This window comes from Trichechus manatus, unplaced genomic scaffold (genome assembly GCF_000243295.1).
Source record: "Trichechus manatus latirostris isolate Lorelei unplaced genomic scaffold, TriManLat1.0 scaffold00247, whole genome shotgun sequence".
NCBI lineage: Eukaryota > Metazoa > Chordata > Mammalia > Sirenia > Trichechidae > Trichechus > Trichechus manatus.
In genome coordinates, this window is record NW_004444183.1 from 2,134,773 (window position 1) to 2,155,518 (window position 20,746).

General features: G+C 39.9%; 1 protein-coding gene across 1 annotated transcript in view; it reads left to right on the top strand.

Moving 5' to 3' along the window:
• The window catches only part of PKD1L1 (polycystin 1 like 1, transient receptor potential channel interacting), a 145,432-nt gene extending 127,340 nt beyond the window's left edge, over window positions 1-18,092 (top strand). Inside the window, exons 46-48 of the mRNA XM_012559424.1 lie at window positions 3,542-3,703; window positions 4,598-4,768; window positions 17,949-18,092. Of these exons, the coding sequence (XP_012414878.1) occupies window positions 3,542-3,703; window positions 4,598-4,768; window positions 17,949-18,092 (477 nt within the window). The remainder of the gene's footprint in view (window positions 1-3,541; window positions 3,704-4,597; window positions 4,769-17,948) is intronic.
• The last annotated feature ends 2,654 nt before the right edge of the window (window positions 18,093-20,746 follow it).

The following is a 20,746-nucleotide window of genomic DNA, read 5'->3' on the forward strand; positions in this document are numbered from 1 at the left end:
TCTCCAAACTCCCTACTCACCACTCAGCCAGCAGCTGCCCATCCATCCAGCCATCCACTCACTCATGCATTCATTCAACAAGTATGTATGGAATGCCTATTACGAGCGGATAATGTCAAAACAAAGATAATAATTTAGTCCCTGTCCTAAGGGAGCTCACAGTCCATAGGAATAAGACATGAGTATAAACATATAATCACAGCAATTTTTTATATTTTAGATAAAAGTCACTTATTGGATATGTGATTTGTAAATATTTTCTCCCAGTCTGTGGCTCCTTCCATTCTCTTAACATTGTCTTTCACAGAGCAAATGTTTTAATTGTGATAAAAGCCAGTTTATCAGTTATTTTTATGGAATGTGTTTTTGGTGTCATATCTAAAAACTCATTGCCTAACCCAAAGTTATGCATATTTTCTCTCATGTTTTCTTCTAAAATAGTTACAGTTTTAAATTTTACATTTGGGTCAATGATTCGTTTTGAGTTCATGTTAGTATAAGGTGTGAGACATTGACTGAAGTTAGTGTTATTATATATGGATATCTAATTGTTCCAGCACCATTTTATTTATTTATTTATTTTTATTGTACTTTAGAAGAAGGTTTGCACAACAAACTAGCTTCTTGTTAAACAGTTAGTACACATATTCTTTTATGACATTCATTAACAACCCCATGATATGTCAACACTCTCCCTTCTCGACCTTGGGTTCCCTATTACCAGCTTTCCTGTCCCCTCCTGCCTTCTAGTCCTTGTCCCTGGGCTGGTGTGCTCCTTTAGTCTTGCTTTGTTTTATGGGGCTGTCATGGATTGAATTGTGTCCCCCAAAAAATGTGTGTATCAATTTGGCAGGGCCATGATTCCCAGTATCATGTGGTTGTCCTCCATTTTGTGATTGTAATTTTATGTTAAAGAGGATTAGGGTGGGAATGTAACACCCTTACTAAGGTCACATCCCTGATCCAATGTAAAGGGAGTTTCCCTGGGGTGTGGCCTGTACCACCTTTTATCTTACAAGAGATAAAACAAAAAGGAAGCAAGCAGAGAGGGGGGACCTCATACCACCAAGAAAGCACTGGGAACAGAGCACGTCCTTTGGACCTGAGGTTCCTGCTCAGAGAAGCTCCCAGACCAAGGGAAGATTGATGACAAGAACCTTCCTTCAGAGCCAACAGAGAGAGAAAGCCTTCCCCTGGAGCTGATGCCTAGAATTTGGACTAGTAGCCTACTAGACTGTGAGAGAATAAATTTCTCTTTGTTAAAGCCATCCACTTGTCGTATTTCTGTTACAGCACCACTAGATGACTAAAACAGGGCCTGTCTAATCTTTGGTTAAAGGGTGAACCTCAGGAGCAACTTCATTACTAAGCTAAACGGGTGTCCAGGGGCCACACTCTCAGGGTTTCTCCAGTCTGTCAGGCCAGTAAGTCTGGTCTTTTTTGTGAGTTAGAATTTTGTTGTACATTTTTCTCCAGCTCAGTCTGGGACCTTTTACTATGATCCCTGTCAGAGCAGTCGGTGGTGATAGCCAGGCACCATCTAGTTTTACTGGACTCAGTCTGGTGGAGGCCATGGTAGTTGTGGTCCATTAGTCCTTTGGACTAATCTTTTGCTTATATCTTTAGTTTTCTTTATTCTCCCTTGCTCCCGAAGGGGTGAGACCAGTAGAGTATCTTAGATGGCTGCTCACAGGCTTTTAAGACCCCAGACGCTACTCAAGTAGAATGTAGAACATTTTCTTTATAAACTATGTTATGCCAATTGAGCAAGATGTTCCTGGAGACCATGGACCCCACAGCCCTCAGCCCCACATTTCAGTCCCTCAGGGTCCAGCACCATTTTTGAAAAGACTATTTTTTTCTCCATGGAATTGTCCTTGCAACTTTGTCAAAAATCAGTTTACTGAATCTGTTTATTTCTGCACTCTCATTTCTGTTCCACTGATCTAGCCTTGTGTCGATACCACACTGTCTTGATTACTATCACTCTATTGTTTAAGTATTAAAATACAGAGGATGAGTCCTCTGACTTTGTACTTCTTTTTCAGTTTTGGCTACTCTAGTTCTTTTGCCTTTTCACATAAATTTTAGAATCAGCTTGTCAGCATCTACAAAAAAATCATGCTGGGATTTTGGTTGAAATTGCATTGAATCTATAAATGAAAATTGGGGAGAATACGTTTTCCAATCCAAGAATTCTATACATCTATTCATTTATTTAGATCATCTTTGATGTCCTTCATCAGTGTTTTGTAATTTTCAGCATACAGATCCTGCACAATCATATGCAGTCTTAAAGCCTAACTAGTTTCCTCAAAGATCAGGGAATTTAGGTTAGAAACTAATTTGTTCTTCCTGAAGAGATGTGATATTTGGGTTGAGCCTTTTTGGGTGAGCAGGAGATCAGCTAGTGGAGAAAATTGGCAACAGAATTTGTAGGCAGGGGGCAGAGCAAGAACTAAGGCAGAAAGGGAGGGCCAGGCTAGTTTGGAGTTGAGCTGACGTAATTTTGAAAAGGGCGGTTGGAGCCGGGAATGGAGGGCCTTGAATGTCAAGCTAAGGCATTTAGACATTATCATCTGTCTTAGTGTCCTAGAGCTGCTGTATCAGAAATACCACAAGTGGGTGGTTTTAACAAAGAGAAGTTTATCTTCTCACAGTTTAGGAGGCTAGAAGTCCAAATTCGGGCACCAGCTCTAAAGGAAGTCTCTCCCTGTCTGCTCTGGAGGAAAATCCTTGTTTCAGCTTCTCCAGCATTCTCTAAATTCCTTGGAGATCTCCACGTGACCTCTATCTTTCTCCCATTTGTTCTTACTTGCTTCTGCACCTAATCCGCACTTTTATATCTCAAAAGTGGTTAGGTTTAAGACACACCCTACAATGATATGGCCTTTAACATAATGAAATCCTGTTCCCAAGTGGGATTACAGGCATAAGGGTTAGGATTTACACTAGATATTTTTGGGAGACACAGTTCAATCCATGGCATTATACAAAACAAAGAGCAGTAATATATTGATGTCTGTATTTATAAAAGATCACATCCCCACAGGTCTCAATATCATGTGGCTACTTTTGCTGGTAAAGCAGTAGTGGGTTCAGACCTACTTACAACCAGGGACAGTTTATATACTGAGTGCCTTTCCTCCCAGGTTTCTGGCAAACCTGCTGTTTGCTGGGCATGGTCGAGGTCTTACAATGCCTCACTCACAGTCCATCATGGCTCACAAGGTGACTCTGAAACTTAGAAGCAAGTTTTGCATGTGGAGATGGACGTCATCCTAATCAACTCCAGCCCCAACTGTTAGAAGTTGAGACTCTCCTCTATAAGAAGACCCATTTCTGCTGCTGAGATCATCTTACTGCAATTTAGTTCAGTTACTGAGAGGTTTGCCTAATTTTTACCAAGCAATTACCTTTTTATCAAAAGGTCATAAAATAGCACCATCAGATATAATCTGTATTTCACAGTTTTAAAATTTAACAAAGCCATTTTTCAATTTGCTAACATGAAATTTATCTTTTTTTCTCCCCCCCTCAGCTGAGAGGTTCCTTCATGACTTTTGCCAGGAAAAGAAAATCTTTTCCAAGTAAACATCTTGTGAGACTTAAAGATGTCACTGCTCACACATGGGGGAAGGCCCTCACCTTTCTAGGACTGGAAAGGCCAAGGTTGGAAGAGACTCAGATGGTTGAGAATCATGTAAGCCATGGGGTTCTTGGATCACTGAACACAATAGCACGTTTTAGAGCATGATTTGATTGTAGGATTTTGCTTCGAGCTATTAAACTGTAATTGTGATTCTGTACCAGATATCATTGCAAAGACACAAAATAGTTTTCAACTGTAGTGGAACTTACAGAATTTTCCCTTGAAATTGTTAAGTACTTTACAGCTTACCAAACACATTCTCCTTGATTAACTCATTATATCCTCATAATGGCCCTCTAAGGTTGGAAAGATGGAGTTAATGATCCTTACCAACACACACACACACACACACACACACACACACACACACATACACACACATACACTCTACTCTGTCCCTTTTAAAGTTAGTCGTTTGCTTTTGGTACCTGCTAACAAACTAAAACTTCTACCCAAAACATGGAGGCTTAGGTGCAGAGTTTGGCTTTAGTCACCCCAGACCTAAATGCAAACAAACCAAGGCAGTTGTTTGCACATTGCATCCCCAGCTATATTCTTTTGCTGATGTTTTATATCATCCAGTGTAGTTCTGAAGCCAGTCATATGGAATCATGGTATTCTGCATTTTTATAGGACTTTACTGTTTATCACGTACTTTCCCATACTTCATTGCATTGGAGTCTATTTGCTAGTCCTCTATTAGGCATTATTATCTATAACCTTCATGTACACAGCTGTATGTATTTATAATAAATAAGGAAACTCATATATAGAGACACGAAGAGACAGGCTGAGAACCCAAATCTTCTGACTCCAGAGTTCAGTATTTTCTTTTTTTAAACATACCATGTTGCCATCTAAAGCCAGTACTACTAAGTACTTCAGAGAATGAGGAAAGAATTCGGTTCTTGAATGCATTTACTAATCTAATTTTCTTCTCTTCAGACTTACTACCTGGATGAATTTGCAGAACTGTTAGATGAACTGCTGTTGAAGATTAATAGTTTGTCCGACAGCCTACATCTGCCTCTTCTAGAAAAACAATCCAACAGCACAGTGGACGCAAAGGCAGAAGACAGTCCCTTAGTGGGTGTTTCTGGCTACCAAGCTACTGGGGTAAGCATATGCGAAATTATTTTTGTCAATTTTCTTTATATCAAAATGTTTGTTTAAGTTCTAAAGGAGGTTTGCAGCAGTTACTATTCCAAATCATGAGGCCCATTTGCATAACTAATATTCTCTAAAGTTAATATTGGCAACTCTGGTCAGAACTGAAGAACTGCTTAATCATTTAAAATGTATGATGTGATTTCCAGTTTAAAGTGGTGGCATAAATATCTATCTGCCTCCTTATTTCTTATTTGTCATTAGTTGCCATTGGATCATTTGTGACTCATGGAAATTCCATGTATGCCAAGTAGAACTGCTCCATAGGGTTTTCAAGGCTGTGACATTTCAGAAGCTGATCACTAAATCTGTCTTCTGAGGTACCTCTGGGTAGGTTTTGAACCACCAACCTTTCGGATGATAATAGAGTTCTTAACCATTTGTGCTACACAGGAACTTATTCCTGATTACCACTGTAATAAAGAGATTGAGAAAAAGAAATATCTAAGATATCATCCCTGAAACTAAGAAATATCTAAGATGCAGACCCATGACCAACCAATAATTCCAAAAATGGCTGCCCAGTACAATGATAATTAATCCAAAGGAAGAAAGGATGCTGCCACTTCCAAGAGAGCACAGAACTCTCCAACCAAAGATCCCTTGTTTGGAACAAAACATTATAGAGCAAGCAAAGGAACCACCCAGAATCTGACTAATACAGCAGAGCTTTGGGGACATAAGACTGAAGGAGAGACCATGCAGATGAGTTATCTTTGTATGAAGCAATTTGTTGGTGTGGCAGCCTAGAGGAGGAACTGTTGGTGGCTCACAGACCTAGAGCCACACCACTTGTCAGTTAAAGAAAAATTAACACAAATCCACACACTGTGTGCTCAGTTGTTGTTAGTTGCCATTGAGTTGGCTCCTACTAATGGCGTCCTTAGTATGTAACAGAACAAAATGTTGCCCAGTTTTGCACCATCTTCATAATCATTAATATGTTTGAGTCCATTGTTGTGGCTATTGTGTAGTGCTTCTCAACCTAGGGGACTCATCTTCCTGCACTGTATTAGGCAATATTATATTGTGATCCATAGGGTTTCCACAGGCTAATTTTTGGAAGTAGATCACCAGTCCCTTCTTTCTAGTCTTTCTTAGTTTGGAAGCTCCATGGGTGACCCTGCTGATGTTCGAAATACCAGTGGCACAGCTTCTCAAATCATAGCAACATGGAAGCTACCACAGTACAACAAATTGACAGACAGGTGGTGGACATGCTAGGTAAACAGTGAAAAATAAAGATGAAGTCTGTACTCCAGTGACAAGTACATTCTAGTTGTGGTTTCCCTGAGATCCAAGGAGATAACCAGCCAGCACAGAGCATAGTCATATTTACAGGTCAGAGCAGAAATGAGCTTGTCTCCAGAACAAAGATGAGAACTCGTGGTGCCTGCTATGACTGAAGGCCTTCCCTGACCTTAATTAACTACTACCTGTGGAAGAACTCCCCTCAAACAAAGATGAGCTTCCATCACATCGCAATGAGTAATAATAATAAAAGCAAATCATTCTTGGATCTCTGCAAATGTGCAGCAGGAAAAAAATATTTTCCATGTAATAAAATAAATTAATGAAAAAATTGCCTCTTTGAAATAAGAGTTCAAAGCAAAGCTAAAAGAACTCAAACATAAAATAAAGAGGTGGAGCCAACATGGCACCCTAGACAGATGCATCATGCCGTCCCTCTGCAGCAAAGACCTGTAAAACAGATAACAAATACCAATTCTGGAACCCTAAGTATCAAATGAAGAACTAGATGAAACACCGGTGGAAGAAGAAACTGAGGGAAAACAGAGAACGAGGAGAGATAAAGAGTTGGTGTTCCCTGCCAACTAACATAGCACAGTGTCATCATCTTGGAACACAGCCAGCAGTGACCCCGGACAAGGAGTATGGGAAGGCAACTTCATGGAGCTCCCACCAGGAGATACAGTACCTGATAACCAGAGAAACACACTTTCCCACCCATCACCCTTCTACCCCATATGCCACCTCCACCCCTTCCAGCTGGACCGCACCTTGCCACCTTGGCTACAGAGCCACCAGCCTGCTGCCACCCTGGGTCTGCCATGCTCCCACCCACTGGCTCCCGCTGTGGCATCTTTTTTCCCCTTTCTTCCTTTTCTTTCTTCCTCCCATGTAGCCCTGTATACCACCAGTACCTCTTCCCACCAGGCCACACCACGTTGCATCAGCTGTAGAGCCACCAGCCTGCTGTTGCCCTGGGTTCGCCCTGCACTCACGCACCGACTCTTGACACGCTGCCCTTTTTTTTTTTTTTTTTTTTGCCTTTTTTCTTTCTCTTCTTTTTCCCTCCCTCCTAGCTTTACATTACTTCCCCCTCTATTCCAACCAGCCCTTGGGTCCACCCTATCCTGACTTGCCGGCCCTCACCATGCTGCCAGTTTTTTAAATTATTTTTTTATTTTCTCTTTCATCCTTTTCTTTCTCCCTCCCACCTAGCCCGTATGCCACCTCACCCTGTGGCTGCCAAATCCCACCATGCTACAGCAGCTAGAGAGCCATAAGCCTACTGTCACCCTGGGTCTGCCCTGCTCCCACCCACTGACTCCCACCATGCCATTTCTTTTTCCCTTTTCTTTCTTCCTCCCACCTAGCCCTGTACATAACCACCACTCCCTTCTTGCTGGACCCTGCCATGCCACTGTGGCTAGAGAGCCACTGATGCACTGGTGTGCTGCTGCCCTGGGTCTGCCCCACCACCCCACACATGGTCCCCACTGTGAAGTGTTTTTTATTTCTTTCTCCCTACCACCTAGCCCACTTTGTCACCTCCCCTCCCTTCCCACCAGCTCCCAGGTTCACACTACCCCCACTCAGTGGCCCCTGCCATGCTGCCAATTTTTTTCTCTTTTTTCCATTCTTACTTTTCTCTCTCCCTCCACCTAGCCCCATATGCCACCTCCCCCCCCTTCCCACTGGCCACCGCCATGCAGCCATGGATAGAGTGCCACTGGCACACAATCCTGACACTGCCCCCGGTCTGCCCTGCCCCCACCTGCCGGCCTCTACCACACTGTCATTTATTTTATTTGTTTTTCTTTTGTCTTTTTTTTTTCCTACCTCCAACTTACTCACTACATCACCGCCCCACCCATCTTAGAGACCCCCAGTTCTGTCCCACCCCAACCTGCTGGCTACCCTTTTTTTTCCCTCACTCTCTCTTTTCTTTCTCCCTCCACCTAACCTTGTATGCCACACCACCTTCCTGTTGGCCTCTGCCATGCTGCCATAGCTAGAACATCCCTGGCATTCAGGCCCACCACTGCACCGGGCCCGCACAGCCCGTCCCTTCCCACCACTCAACTGAACAGTGGGAAGCGATTCCATACCACTCCCCAAGAGACACCCTCATCTATCTGGTGAAGGGCTGTGAGCACTCCCACACAGCTGGACCAACATCTGGAGGTAGATAGTGCCCACCCAGTTTGCCTTCAGCCACCTGGCCAAACCAGTATACAGTGAAATAGGCTTGCCCTGCCTGCTGCTGCCCTGCCCACCCAGATAAGATAGTGAGAGCTATTATGCCCACAGATAAGCAAGCAGCAAAACACACCTGACCCATCTGCCCTGACATATCAAAACAAAACAAAGAAGCAGGATAAAACAAATGAACATACAATCAATAGATAAAGAAAATGATACCGTAATGTCTTGAGGGCAGCAAACAATATCAAAACATATAAAAAAGTGGAACAAGATGGCTCCAGCAAGTGACCAAAATAAACAATCATATGACCTTCCTGTAGAAGGAAAGGCACCTGATATGGAATTTAAAAGACTAATATTCAGGGCTATCCAAGATATTAGGAAAGAGATCAAGAAAATCCCAGACAAAACCAAGGAAAAAATAGACAAAATCATGGAAAACATAGACAAAACCAATGAAAACATAGCCAAAATCAAGGAAAACACAGAGAAAGCAATAGAGGAATTCAGGAAATAATACAAGAACAAAATATCAAAATAATAATAATTTAAAAAAATTAGAAATCATACAAAAACAACAACTAGAAATCCAAAAGATAGACAACAAAATTTTAGAAATAAACAATGTATTAGAAGGTTTTAGGAGCAAATTAGAACAATGTAAGACAGAAACAATGAAGTTGAAGACAAACTCATGGCTACCACTTTGTTTGAGGAAAAATCAGAGAAAATAATGAAAAAAATGAAGAAAACCTAAGAATTAGGTGTGACACAATCAAGAGCAAAAATTTGCACATGATCAGAGTCCCAGAACAAGGGGAGAAAATGAAAAACACAGAGAACATAGCTGAAGATTTGCTGACAGAAAACTTCCCAAATATCATGAAAGTTGAAAAATTGACCATCCAAGAAGCTCAACAAACACCATCTAGGATAGACCCCAAAAGAAAGTCACCAAGACATATCATAATCATACTTGTCAAAACAGAAGACAAAGAAAGAATCCTCAGAGCAGCTTGAGGATAAGGTAAGTCACTTCAAAGGAGAAACACTAAGACTAAGCTTTGATTACTTAGCAGAAACTACACAGGCAGGAAGGCAATGGGATGACATATATAAAACCTTGAAAGAAAAATACTGCCAACCAAGAATAATATATCCTGCAAACTCTTTCAAACACAATGGCGAAAGTAGGACATTTCCAGAAGAAAAAGAAATGAAGGGGATTTGTCAAAACCAAATTTGTTAGAGAACCAACAACATCAGACAACAACTGCAGGACAGCATTAGCCAGATACCAACCTAGGTGAGGAACTATCAATAATAAAACAAAGCTAAAGGACTTAAAACGAGGAAACAGAGAAGTCAAACTGTAAATGACAATAATTTCAACACAATAAAAGAGGGAATAAATGGTGTAGGTATAGAACTTTCAAATGGAGAAGAAGTGAAGGCAATATCAAGGATAAAAGACTGGTTCAACTCAGAAAGATACAGGTAAATTTCAAGGTAACCACAAGGAAAGTTAACAAACCCACTCATGAGCATAAAAAAGAAGAAAACTATAAAGTCTCAGTAAACACAAAATCTATAATAACAAAAAGAAAAGAAAATCCACAAATAAAAGGAATTCAGTACAGGAAAGTAAGAGGAATAAAGATAACGTCAGCACCACAAAAAACAAACAAACAAAACAAAACAACAATGTGACAGCAATAAACTCATACCTATTGATAATCAATTGCACTGAATGTAAATAGCCTAAATGCACCCATAAAGAGATAGAGAGTGGCAGAATGGATAAAAAAGCATAATCCATCAATACATTGTTTACAAAAGACACACCTTAGACACAAAGACATAAATATATTAAAAATCAAAAGATGGAAAAAATACATCAAGCAAACAGTAACCAAAAAGGGCAGGAGTGGCAATACTAATCTTAGATAAAATAGACTTAAAGGCAAAATCAACCATAAAACACAGGGAAGGACATTATACAATGATTAAAGGGACAATCCATCAATGCCACCAGGGCTCCCAAGAAGACAGAACCTTAATAAATATCTACTCACCCAACAACAAGTCTGCAAAATACATTTAAAAAAAAACCTTTAACAGCACTGGAAAAAGAAATAGATAGTTCCACAGTAACAGCAGGAGACTTCAACACACTGCTCTTGGTAAAGGACAGAACATTTAGAAAGAATCTCCACAAACATACAGAAGATCTAAGGGCCAAAATCGAAAAACTGGACCTCATATACATGTATAGAACACTCCACCCAACTTTCTTTTCTAATACACATGGAACATTCTTCAGCATAGACCACATTTTAGGCCACAAAGCAACCGTCAATAAAATCCAAAACATTGAAATAATACAAAACATTCTCTCTGATCACACCAGCATAAAAGTAGAAATCAATAACAGGAAGAGCAAGGGAAAAAAAAACAAAAAACATGGAAACTGAATTAACACCTTGCTTAAAAACAAGGCCGGGGGTGGGTAATAGAAGAAATGAAAGAGGAAATAAAAAACATCCCTAGAATCAAATGAGAATGAAAACGCATCATACCAAAACCTTTGGAACTCAGCGAAGACAGTGCTCAGTGGTAAATTTATAACAATAAACGTAGATATCAAAAAAAGAAGAATGGGCCAAAATCAAAACATCAGCCCTACAACTTGAACAAATAGAAAGAAAGCAGCAAAAGAAGCCCGCAGGCACCAGAAGAAAGGAAATAGTAAAGATTGGAGCAGAAATAAATGAAACAGAAAAGAAAAACAATCGAGTCAACAAGAGCAAAAGTTAGCTCTTTGAAGAGACCAACAAAATTGACAAATCATTGACCAAACTGACAAAAGAAAAACAGGAGAGGAAGCAAATATCCCAAGTAAGAAATGAGACAGGGAACATTACAACAGACCCAACTGAAATAAAAAGGATCATAACAGAATACTAAAAAAATTGTACTCCAAAAAATCTGAGAACCTAGAGGAAATGGACAAATTTCTAGAAACACACTACCTACCTAAACTAACACAAACTGGGATAGAAAATCTGAACAGACCAATAACACGAGAAGAGACTGAAGAGGTACTAAAAAACTCCCAACAACAACAACAACAAAAAAGCCTGTCCTGGAAGCCTTCCCTAGAGAATTCTACCAAACAGAGAAGAGCTCACACCAGTACTACTCAAACTATTTGGAGAATGGAAAAGGAAGGAATACTCTCTAATTCATTCTATGAAGCCAGCATAACCCTGATACCAAAGCCAGGCAAAGACACCACGAAAAAAAAGAAAATTATAGAACAATGTTTCTCATGAATATAGATGCAAAAAATCTCAACAAAATTCTAACTAATAGAATTCAGCATCATATCAAAAAATAATACACAACATCCGAGTGGGATTCATAACCGGGTATGCAAGGATTGTTCAGCATTAGAAAATCAATCAATGTAATCCAACACAGAAATATAACAAAATTAAAAAATCACATGACCACCTGAATGGATGCAAAAAAGGCATTTGATAAAGTCCAACACCCATTCCTGTTTAAAACTCTCAATAAAATAGGAATAGAAGGGAAATTCCCCAACATAATAAAGGGCATCAATACAAAACTAATAGCCAACGTCATTCTCAACAGAGAGAGGCTGAAAGCATTCCCTCTGTAGAATGGAAACAAGGCAAGGATTCCCTTTATCACCACTCCTATTTAACATTGTGCTGGAAGTCCTAGCTAGAGCAATAAGGTAAGAAAAAGAAATAAAGTGCACCCAGATTTGAAAGGAAGAAGTAAAACTGTCCCTCTTCGTAGAGGATATGATCCTACACATAGAAAACCCCAAAGATTCTGCAAGAAAACTACTTGAACTAATAGAAAGATTCAGCAGAGTAGCAGGATACAAGATCAACAAAAATCAGTTGGATTCCTATACACCAACAAAGAGAACTTCAAAAAGGAATTCAGGAAAACAATATCAATTATCATAACCCCGAAAAAGATAAAGTACTTAGGAATGAATCTAACCAGGGATGTAAAACACCTAAACAAAGAAAACTACAAAACACTATTACAGGAAACCAAAAGAGACCTACATAAATGGAAAAAAAAAAAAAAAATAAGACGCTCATGGATTAGAAGACTCAACAATGTGGAAATGTCAATTCTACCCAAAGCAATCTACAGATATAATGCAATCCTAATCCAAATACCACCAGCATTCTTTAAAGAGATGGAAAAACTAATCACTGACTTTATAGGAAAAAGAAAGAGTCCCCAGATAAGCAAAGCATTATTGAAGAAAAAGAACAAAGTAGAAGGTCTCACATTACCTGATCTCAGAACCTACTATACAGCCACAATATTCAAAACATCCTGGTACTGGTACAAGGACAGACACATAGACCAATGGAACGGAATAAAAAATCCAGATGTAAATCCATCCATCTGATGGCTGATGTTTGACAAAGTGCTAAAATCCATTAAATGGAGAAAAGACAGTCTTTTTAACAAATTTTGCTGGCAAAATTGGATGTCCATTTGTAAAAAATTGACAGAGGACCCATACCTAATACCATACACAGAAACTAACTCAAAATGAATCGAAGACCTAAATATAAAACCTAAAATGATGAATATCATGGAAGAAAAAATAGAGACAACACTAGGGGCCCTAATACACGGCCTAAAGAGAATACAAACCATTAACAACACAAAAACACCAGTAGATACCTGGGAATTCCTAAAAATTAAACACTTACACTCATCAGAAGACATCACCAAAAGAGTAAAAAGAGAACAGACTGGGGAAAAAAAATTTGGCTGTGACATATCCAACAAGGATCTAATCTCTAAAATCTATAGAATACTTCAACATTTCAATAACAAAAAGACAAATAATTCAATTAAAAAATGGGCAAAGGATATGAACAGACACTTCACCAAAGAAGAAATTTAGGCAGCTAACAGACACGTAAGGAAATGCTTGAGATCATTAGCCATCAGAGAGATGCAAATCGAAACTACAATGAGATACCATCTCACTCCAACATTACTGGCACTAACCAAAAAAAAACAGAAAATAGCAAATGTTGGAGAGGTTGGGGGCAGACTGAAACTCTTATGCACTGCTGGTGGGAATGTAAAATGTTACAACCACTGTGAAAAACAATATGGCACCTCCTTAAAAAGCTAGAAATAGAAATACCATTTTGTTGTTGTTGTTAGGTACTGTTGAGTCATTTCAAACTCATAGTGACCCTATATACAACAGAGTGAAACACTGCCTGGTCTTGAGCCATCATCACAGTTGTTATGTTTGAGCCCATTGTTGCAACCACTGTCAATTCATCTCGTCAAGGGTCTTCCTCTTTTTCGCTGACCCTCTGCTTTACCAAGTATAATGTCCTTCTCCAGGGACTGGTCCCTCCTGATAACTTGTCCAAAGTATGTGAGAAGTCTCACCATCCTCGCCTCTAAGGAGCATTCTGGCTGTACTTCTTGTAAGACAATCCTTGGTATATTCAATATTCTTTGTCAACACCATAATTCAAAGGTGTCAATTCTTCTTCAGTCTTCCTTATTCATTGCCAAGCTTTCAAATGCATATAAGGCAACTGAAAAATCATGGCTTGGGTCAGACGCACCTTAATCCATAAAGTGACATCTTTGCTATTTATTACCTTAAAGAGGTCTTTTGCAGCAAATTTGTCCAAAGCAACATGCTGTTTGATTTCTTGACTGCTGCTTACACGGGCATTGATTGTGGATCCAAGTTAAATGAAATCCTTGACAACTTCAATCTTTTCTCTGCTTATTGGCCCAGCTTTGAGGATTTTTGTTTTCTTTATGTTGAGGTCCAATCCATATTGAAGGCTGTAGTTTTGATCTTCATCAGTAAGTGCTTCAAGCCGTCTTCACTTTCAGCAAGCAAGATTGTGTTATCTGCATATCGCAGGTTGTTAATGAGTCTTCCTCGAATCCTGATGCCCCATTCTTCCTATAGTCCAGCTTCTCAGATTATTTGCTCAGCATTCAGATTGAATAAATATGGTGAAAGAATACAACCCTGATACACACCTTACCTGACTTTAAACCACATAGTATCCCCTGTTCTGTTCAAACGACTGCCTTTTGATCTATGTACAGGTTCCTCACGTGCACAGTTAAGTGTTCTGGAATTCCCATTCTTCGCAATGTTATCCATAATTTGTTATGTTCCACACAGTTGAATGCCTTTGCATAGTCAATAAAACCCAGGTAAACATCTTTCCAGTATTCTCTGCTTTCAGCCAGGATCCATCTGATATCAGCAATGTTATCCCTCGTTCCATGTCCTCTTCTGAATTCAACCTGAACTTCTGGCAGTTCCCTGTCAATGTACTGCTGCAATCGCTTTTGAATGACCTTCAGCAAGATTTTACTTACACGTAATTTTAATGATATTGTTCGATAATTTCCACAATCTGTTGGGTCACCTTTCTTTGGAATGAACACAAATATGAATCTCTTCAAGTTGGTTGACCAGGAAGTTGTCTTCCAAAGTTCTTGACATAGGTGAGTGAACACCTCCAGTGCTGCATCTGTTTGTCGAAACATCTCAAATAGTATTCATCAGTTCCTGAAGCCTTGTTTTTCACCATTTCCTTCAGTGCAGTTTGGACTTCTTCCATCAGTACCATTGGTTCTTAATCATATACTACCTGTTGAAATGGCAGAACGTTGACCAATTCTTTTCGGTACAGTGATTCTGTATATTCTTCCATATTCTTTTGATTCTTCCTGTGTGGTTCAGTATTTTGCTCATAGTATCCTTCACTGTGTCAGGTCGAGGGCTGAATTTTTTCTTCAGTTCTCTCAGCTTGAGAAATGCCAAGCGTATTCTTCCCTTTTGGTTTTCTGACACCAGGTCTTTGCACATGTCATTATAATACTTCAGTTTGTCTTACTGAGCTAAATTTGTTCAAGAATAAATTTGAGAGTCTCTTCTGACACCCATTTGAACTTTTCTTTCTTTCCTGTTTTTTTAATGACCTCTTGCTTTCTTCATGTGTGATGTTCTTGACGTCATTCCACAACTCATCTGCTCTTTGGTCATTAGTGTTCAATGGGTCAAATCTATTCTTGTTGAGATGATCTCTAAATTTAGGTGGGATATACTCAAAGTTGTATTTTGACTTTTGTGGACTTGCTCTAATTTTCTTCAGTTTCAACTTGAACTTGCGTATAAGCAATTAATGGTTCATTCTGCAGTAGGCCCCTGGCCTTGTTCTGACTGATGCTATTGAGATTTTTCCATTGTCTTTTTCCACAGATGTAGTCAATTTGATTCCTGTGTATTCCATCTGGTGAGATCCACGCATATAGTTGCCATATATGTAGTTGAAAAAAGGTATTTGCAATGAAGAAGTCGTGGGTCTTGCAAAATTCTATCATGTGATCTTTGGCATCTTTTCTATCCCCAAGGCCATATTTTCCAACTACCGATCCTTCTTCTTTGTTTGCAACTTTCCCATTCCAGTCACCAGTAATTATCAATGCATCCTGATTGCATGTTCGATCAATTTCAGACTGCAGAAGTTGGTAAAAATCTTCAGTCTCTTCATCTTTGGCCTTAGTGGTTGGTGCATAAAATTGAATAATAGTCATATTAACTTGTCTTCCTTGTAGGCTTATGGATATTATCCTATGATTGACAGCGTTGTACTTCATGATACATCTTTAAATGTTCTTTTTGACAATGAATGCAATATCATTCCTCTTCACTTTGTCATTCCCAGCATAGTAGACCATGTGATTGTCTGATTCAAAATGGCCAATACCAGTCCATTTCAGCTCACTAATGCCTAGGATGGAAATCCTGGTGGCGTGGTAGTTAAGAGTTCGGCTGCTAACCAAAAGGTTGGCGGGTCGAATCCACCAGACGCTCCTTGGAAACTCTATGGGGTAGTTCTACTCTGTCCTATAGGGTCGCTATGAGTCAGAATCGACTCGATGGCAGAGGGTTTGTTTTTTTTTTTGGAACGCCTAGGTTATCGATGTTTATACGTTCCATTTCATTTTTGATGACTTCCAATTTTCCTAGATTCATACTTCGTACATTCCATGGTCTGATTATTAATGGATAGTTGCGGCTTTTCCTTCTCATTTTGAGTCAAGCCATATCAGCAAATGAAGGTCCTGAAAGTTTGACTCCATCTGTGTCATTAAGGTTTACTCTGCTTTGAGGAGGCAGCTCTTCCCCAGTTGTCTTTCGAGTGCCTTCCAACCTGAGGGGCTCATCTTCTGGCACTATATCAGACAATGTTCCACTGCTATTTATAAGGTTTTCACTGGCTAATTTCTTTCATAAGTAAACGGCCAAGTCTTTCCTCCTCGTCTGTCTTAGTCCACAAGCTCAGCTGAAACCTGTTCACCATGGGTGACCCTGCTGGTATTTGGATACTGGTGGCATAGTTTCCAGTATCACAGCAACACGCAAGACCCCGCAGTAAAACAAACTGACGGATACCTGGGGGAAATCAGAAATATCAATGTTTTAATATTTGAAAATATGTTAATAACCTTCATCAAAAAAAGAGAGAGAAAAATCCTTTAATTTTCTCCATGGTTGTATTTGATAAAATTCAACGTCCCTTCCTAATTTTTAAAATATAATCTAAATAAAAAAGTAATGGATGTGATTTTTTTAAAAATAAAAATATATCAGAAGTCAAAACAATATGTTTATGTAGTATGTTTAATATGCAATATCAGAAATAGTCCCATTGAGGTTAAGAACAAGGAAAGATTGTCAATTCAAAATTCCCACAATAGCATTTTTAATGGCTATGTCTCATCTCATTCCTGTAATCATACTTGTCTTGTTTATATATTTATAACTCTTATTGTTGGAGAGAACTTTAGTTTAAAAGTATAATATGGCTGAATAATCTTTTTTGTACACAGTACAGGCTGTTGTGAGTCCTTGTATAATCATAATATATAGTAATTTATACTAATTTCCTAAGGCTGAGGTAATAATTTTCCTCTTAAGTAATTACAGAGGCTTATAATTGTTGTGTCTTTGCCCTTAAGGTATATTGTTTTTGTTTATGATGTGAGAAGTTTTTCAGCAGCAGTGTAATCTCCAATTTTATTTTTGCCCCATGGGAAACCACAGTTCCTTCTGCGACTATCACTTGATGATGCATTTATCAAAAGTGCCTTTCAGCACAAAGCCAGTGCTGTCAGGGGTGGGCTTTTCTCCCCTCGCCCCCAGAAGTCCACTGGAAGTGTGTGTATGCCTGTGGAACTCAAGTTTCTGTAACATGAATTTAGCTGGCCTCTACTGAGCTCTAGACCAGGAAGGTAACTGATATTTGAATAGGTAAGCTGGACTCTATAGAACAGGGCTTCTTTTGTAAGATGTGATCTGAGGAAACAATCAATTTGAATTTTCTAACTTCAGGGCACTTGTTTTTTCATCTTAACCATTAATAATTAAGATTTGTATCATTATGGGATAGGATTGTATGCCTCAGCTATCAACAACCACCTACAAATCGTATGTTCTTTGTGTTTTTAAGTGACTCATGGCAGCAGAATGGGGTGCGGCTGCCCTAACACCTTTCCCCTCCTGGCCAGCTCAGCTCCCTTCACATTTCTTGGCTCTTTCCAGCCTCTCAACTATGCCAATTTGGACCAGGAGAAGAGCTCCTGGCCAGCGGGCTGCTTTTTATTTGTTCTGCCCTGGGACGCCTTTGTCCAAGCTCTTGTTGTCGCCAGTCCCCGTGACTCACTCACTTTGCAGGAGTTAGGCTAGGCCCTGAGTCTGCAGATGCAAAGTAGAGATGTGAGAGAGTTTTTTCCCCACGTTTTCCTCCTTACTTGCTTTTATGAACACAGCTGAGTAAGGCAGCAACATCCAGAATCCAAACATCTAACCCCAGGGTATACAGTCTGCCTGAGTGGATTCTTCTGTTGTGAACCAAAGAGTTTTCATTGGCTAATTTTCGTAAGTAGACTGCCAGGCCTTTAGTCTAGAAACTCTGCTGAAACCTGTCCACCATGGATGACCCTCCTGGTATTTAAAATACTGGTAGCATAGCTCCCAGCATCACAGCATTACTTATTACCACCTGTCAGGAAGGAATCTGAGACATTTTGTCTAGCTATGGACAATCCGAGTTCACTTTGCACAGCTGGGTTCCCCATGACAGTACACGTGGGTCTGTAGAGAAGACTGGTGTGTCCACCTTCCTTCACCTCTGTTTTCAGAAAGGTTTGTGTGGTGAACTCAGTTGGTTAGCATCTTTCAGAATCAGGAAGGGATAGAGAGGGTGAACTTGCCTTCAGCGTCTTCTCTTAATTTTTCCTGCTTGTGGGATATTTTGAAGATGATTTTGAGTATTTGGCTTTCCCTAATGTAATCAGCCCTGGTGACGCAGTGCTTAAGAGTTCAGGGCTAACCGAAAGGTTGGTAGTTTGAATCCACCAGCCACTCCTTGGAAACACTATAGGGCAGTTCTTCTCTTCTTTGCTGAGCTTTTTCCTCGGATCAAGGCGTTTTTTAAATTAAAGGGTTCTACGGAGATGGTGCAAACAGTTTGCACTTGACTGTGCAAAGTTGGCAGTTTGCACTCACCTGGCGATACCATGGAAGAAAAGGCCTGGTGATCTGCTTCCATTAAAATTAGAGCCAAGAAAACCCTATGGAGCAGTTCTACCCTGTAACACATGGGGTCGCCATGAGTTGAAATTGACTCGAGAGCAACTAACAACAGCATTGTTTTTGTTAGTTGCCATTGAGTTAGCTCCAACTCATGGTGTGACCCCATGTACAACAGAAGAAAACTCTGCCCAGACCCATGCCATCCTCATAATTGCTAGCATGATTGAGTCCCTTGTTGCCTTCCAACCTAGGAGGCTCATTTTCCAGTGCTATATTGGACGATCTTCTGTTGTGATCCATAGGATTTTCAATGGCTGATTTTTGGAAGTAGATCACTAGGCTTTCTTCCTAGTCTGTCTTCGTCTGGGAGCTCCACTGTAATTTGTATTTGAAATACTGCCGGTAAGCTTCCAGTATCACAGCAACACGCAAGCCACCACAGTATAGAAAACTGACAGATGGGTGATGGAAAAGGTTCTATAGACCTAACTTACTGAATAGCCAGTGACTCAAAGTATTATCTAACTGACGATGCAAGACGTCTGAACACACTAAAATTGAATCTTTGGGGATAAAACAGGCTGTGAATAATGTATCCAAGGAAATAAAGACTCAGATGGAATGTGCAGAAAGTACAGTTGCCCTAAAGATTGCCCTCATTCCCACTGATGAACCCTAAGGTCACTGGGTCTGATGAACAAGCAACTGCTGAGTGTGATTCAGTTTTAATCACTAGCTGGGTGACCTTGGGCAAGTCAATGAACCTCTTCATGTCTTAATGCCCTCCACTGTAAAAGGAGGATACTAGTAGAGCTTCTCTCAAAGGGCTATTGAGAGAGGTAAATAAGTTAGTGTCTGAATACAATAAGTGCTCTCTATGGGTTCGATTTATGATTATTAAAAACTGAGTTTTAAGATTCAGTCATTCATCAACTATTTTTATGCCAGGCTCTCTTCTGTGGGCTTGGGATCTGTCTTAGTTATCTAGTGCTGCCAAAACAGAAATATAACAAGTGGATGGCTTTAACAAACATAAATTTATTTTCTCACAATTTAGGATGATGGAAATCCAAATCGAGAGCACTAGCTCTACGGGAAGACTTTCTGTCTCTGTTGGCTCTGGAAGAAGGTTCTTGTCTCTTCAGCATCTGCTTCTTGGTTCCTTGGAGATGTCCGCGTGTCTTGGCATCTATCTTACCCCATCTCTCCTTCTTTTGCTTGCTTGTTTAATCTCCTTTAGGGGCCCTGATCATGCAGTGGTTAAAGCGCTTGGCTGGTAACTGAAAGGTCGGCAGTTTGAACCAACCAGCTGCTCTGTGGGAGAAAGATATGGCAATCTGCTTCCATAAAGATTTATAACCTTGGAAACCCTACGGGGCAGTTCTAACCTGTCCTATAGGGTCACTATGAGTTGGAATCTACTCAACAGCAAAGGGTTTGGTTTTTGGTTTGGTTTATATCTCAAAAGTGATTGACTCAAGACACATCGTACGCTAATCTTGCCTCATTAACGTAACAAAGACAGTCCATTCCCAAATGGGATTACAACCACAGGCGTAGAGGTTAGGATTTACAACACATATTTTGGAGAGACATAATTCAGTCTATAACAGTATCCAGTGATGAACGATATTGACTTGAAAGTAAACTACACCCACCAAGAAGACATAATGTCCCTGGAAATTAGAAAATATGAATCTCAGAATTGTGGGTAAAATTATGGGCTTCTTTTGTGCCCACTTGGTTCTGTGGTATGATATTTTTTTCATGGAAACCTAAGAGAAGTCATGCAAATATTGGATTAA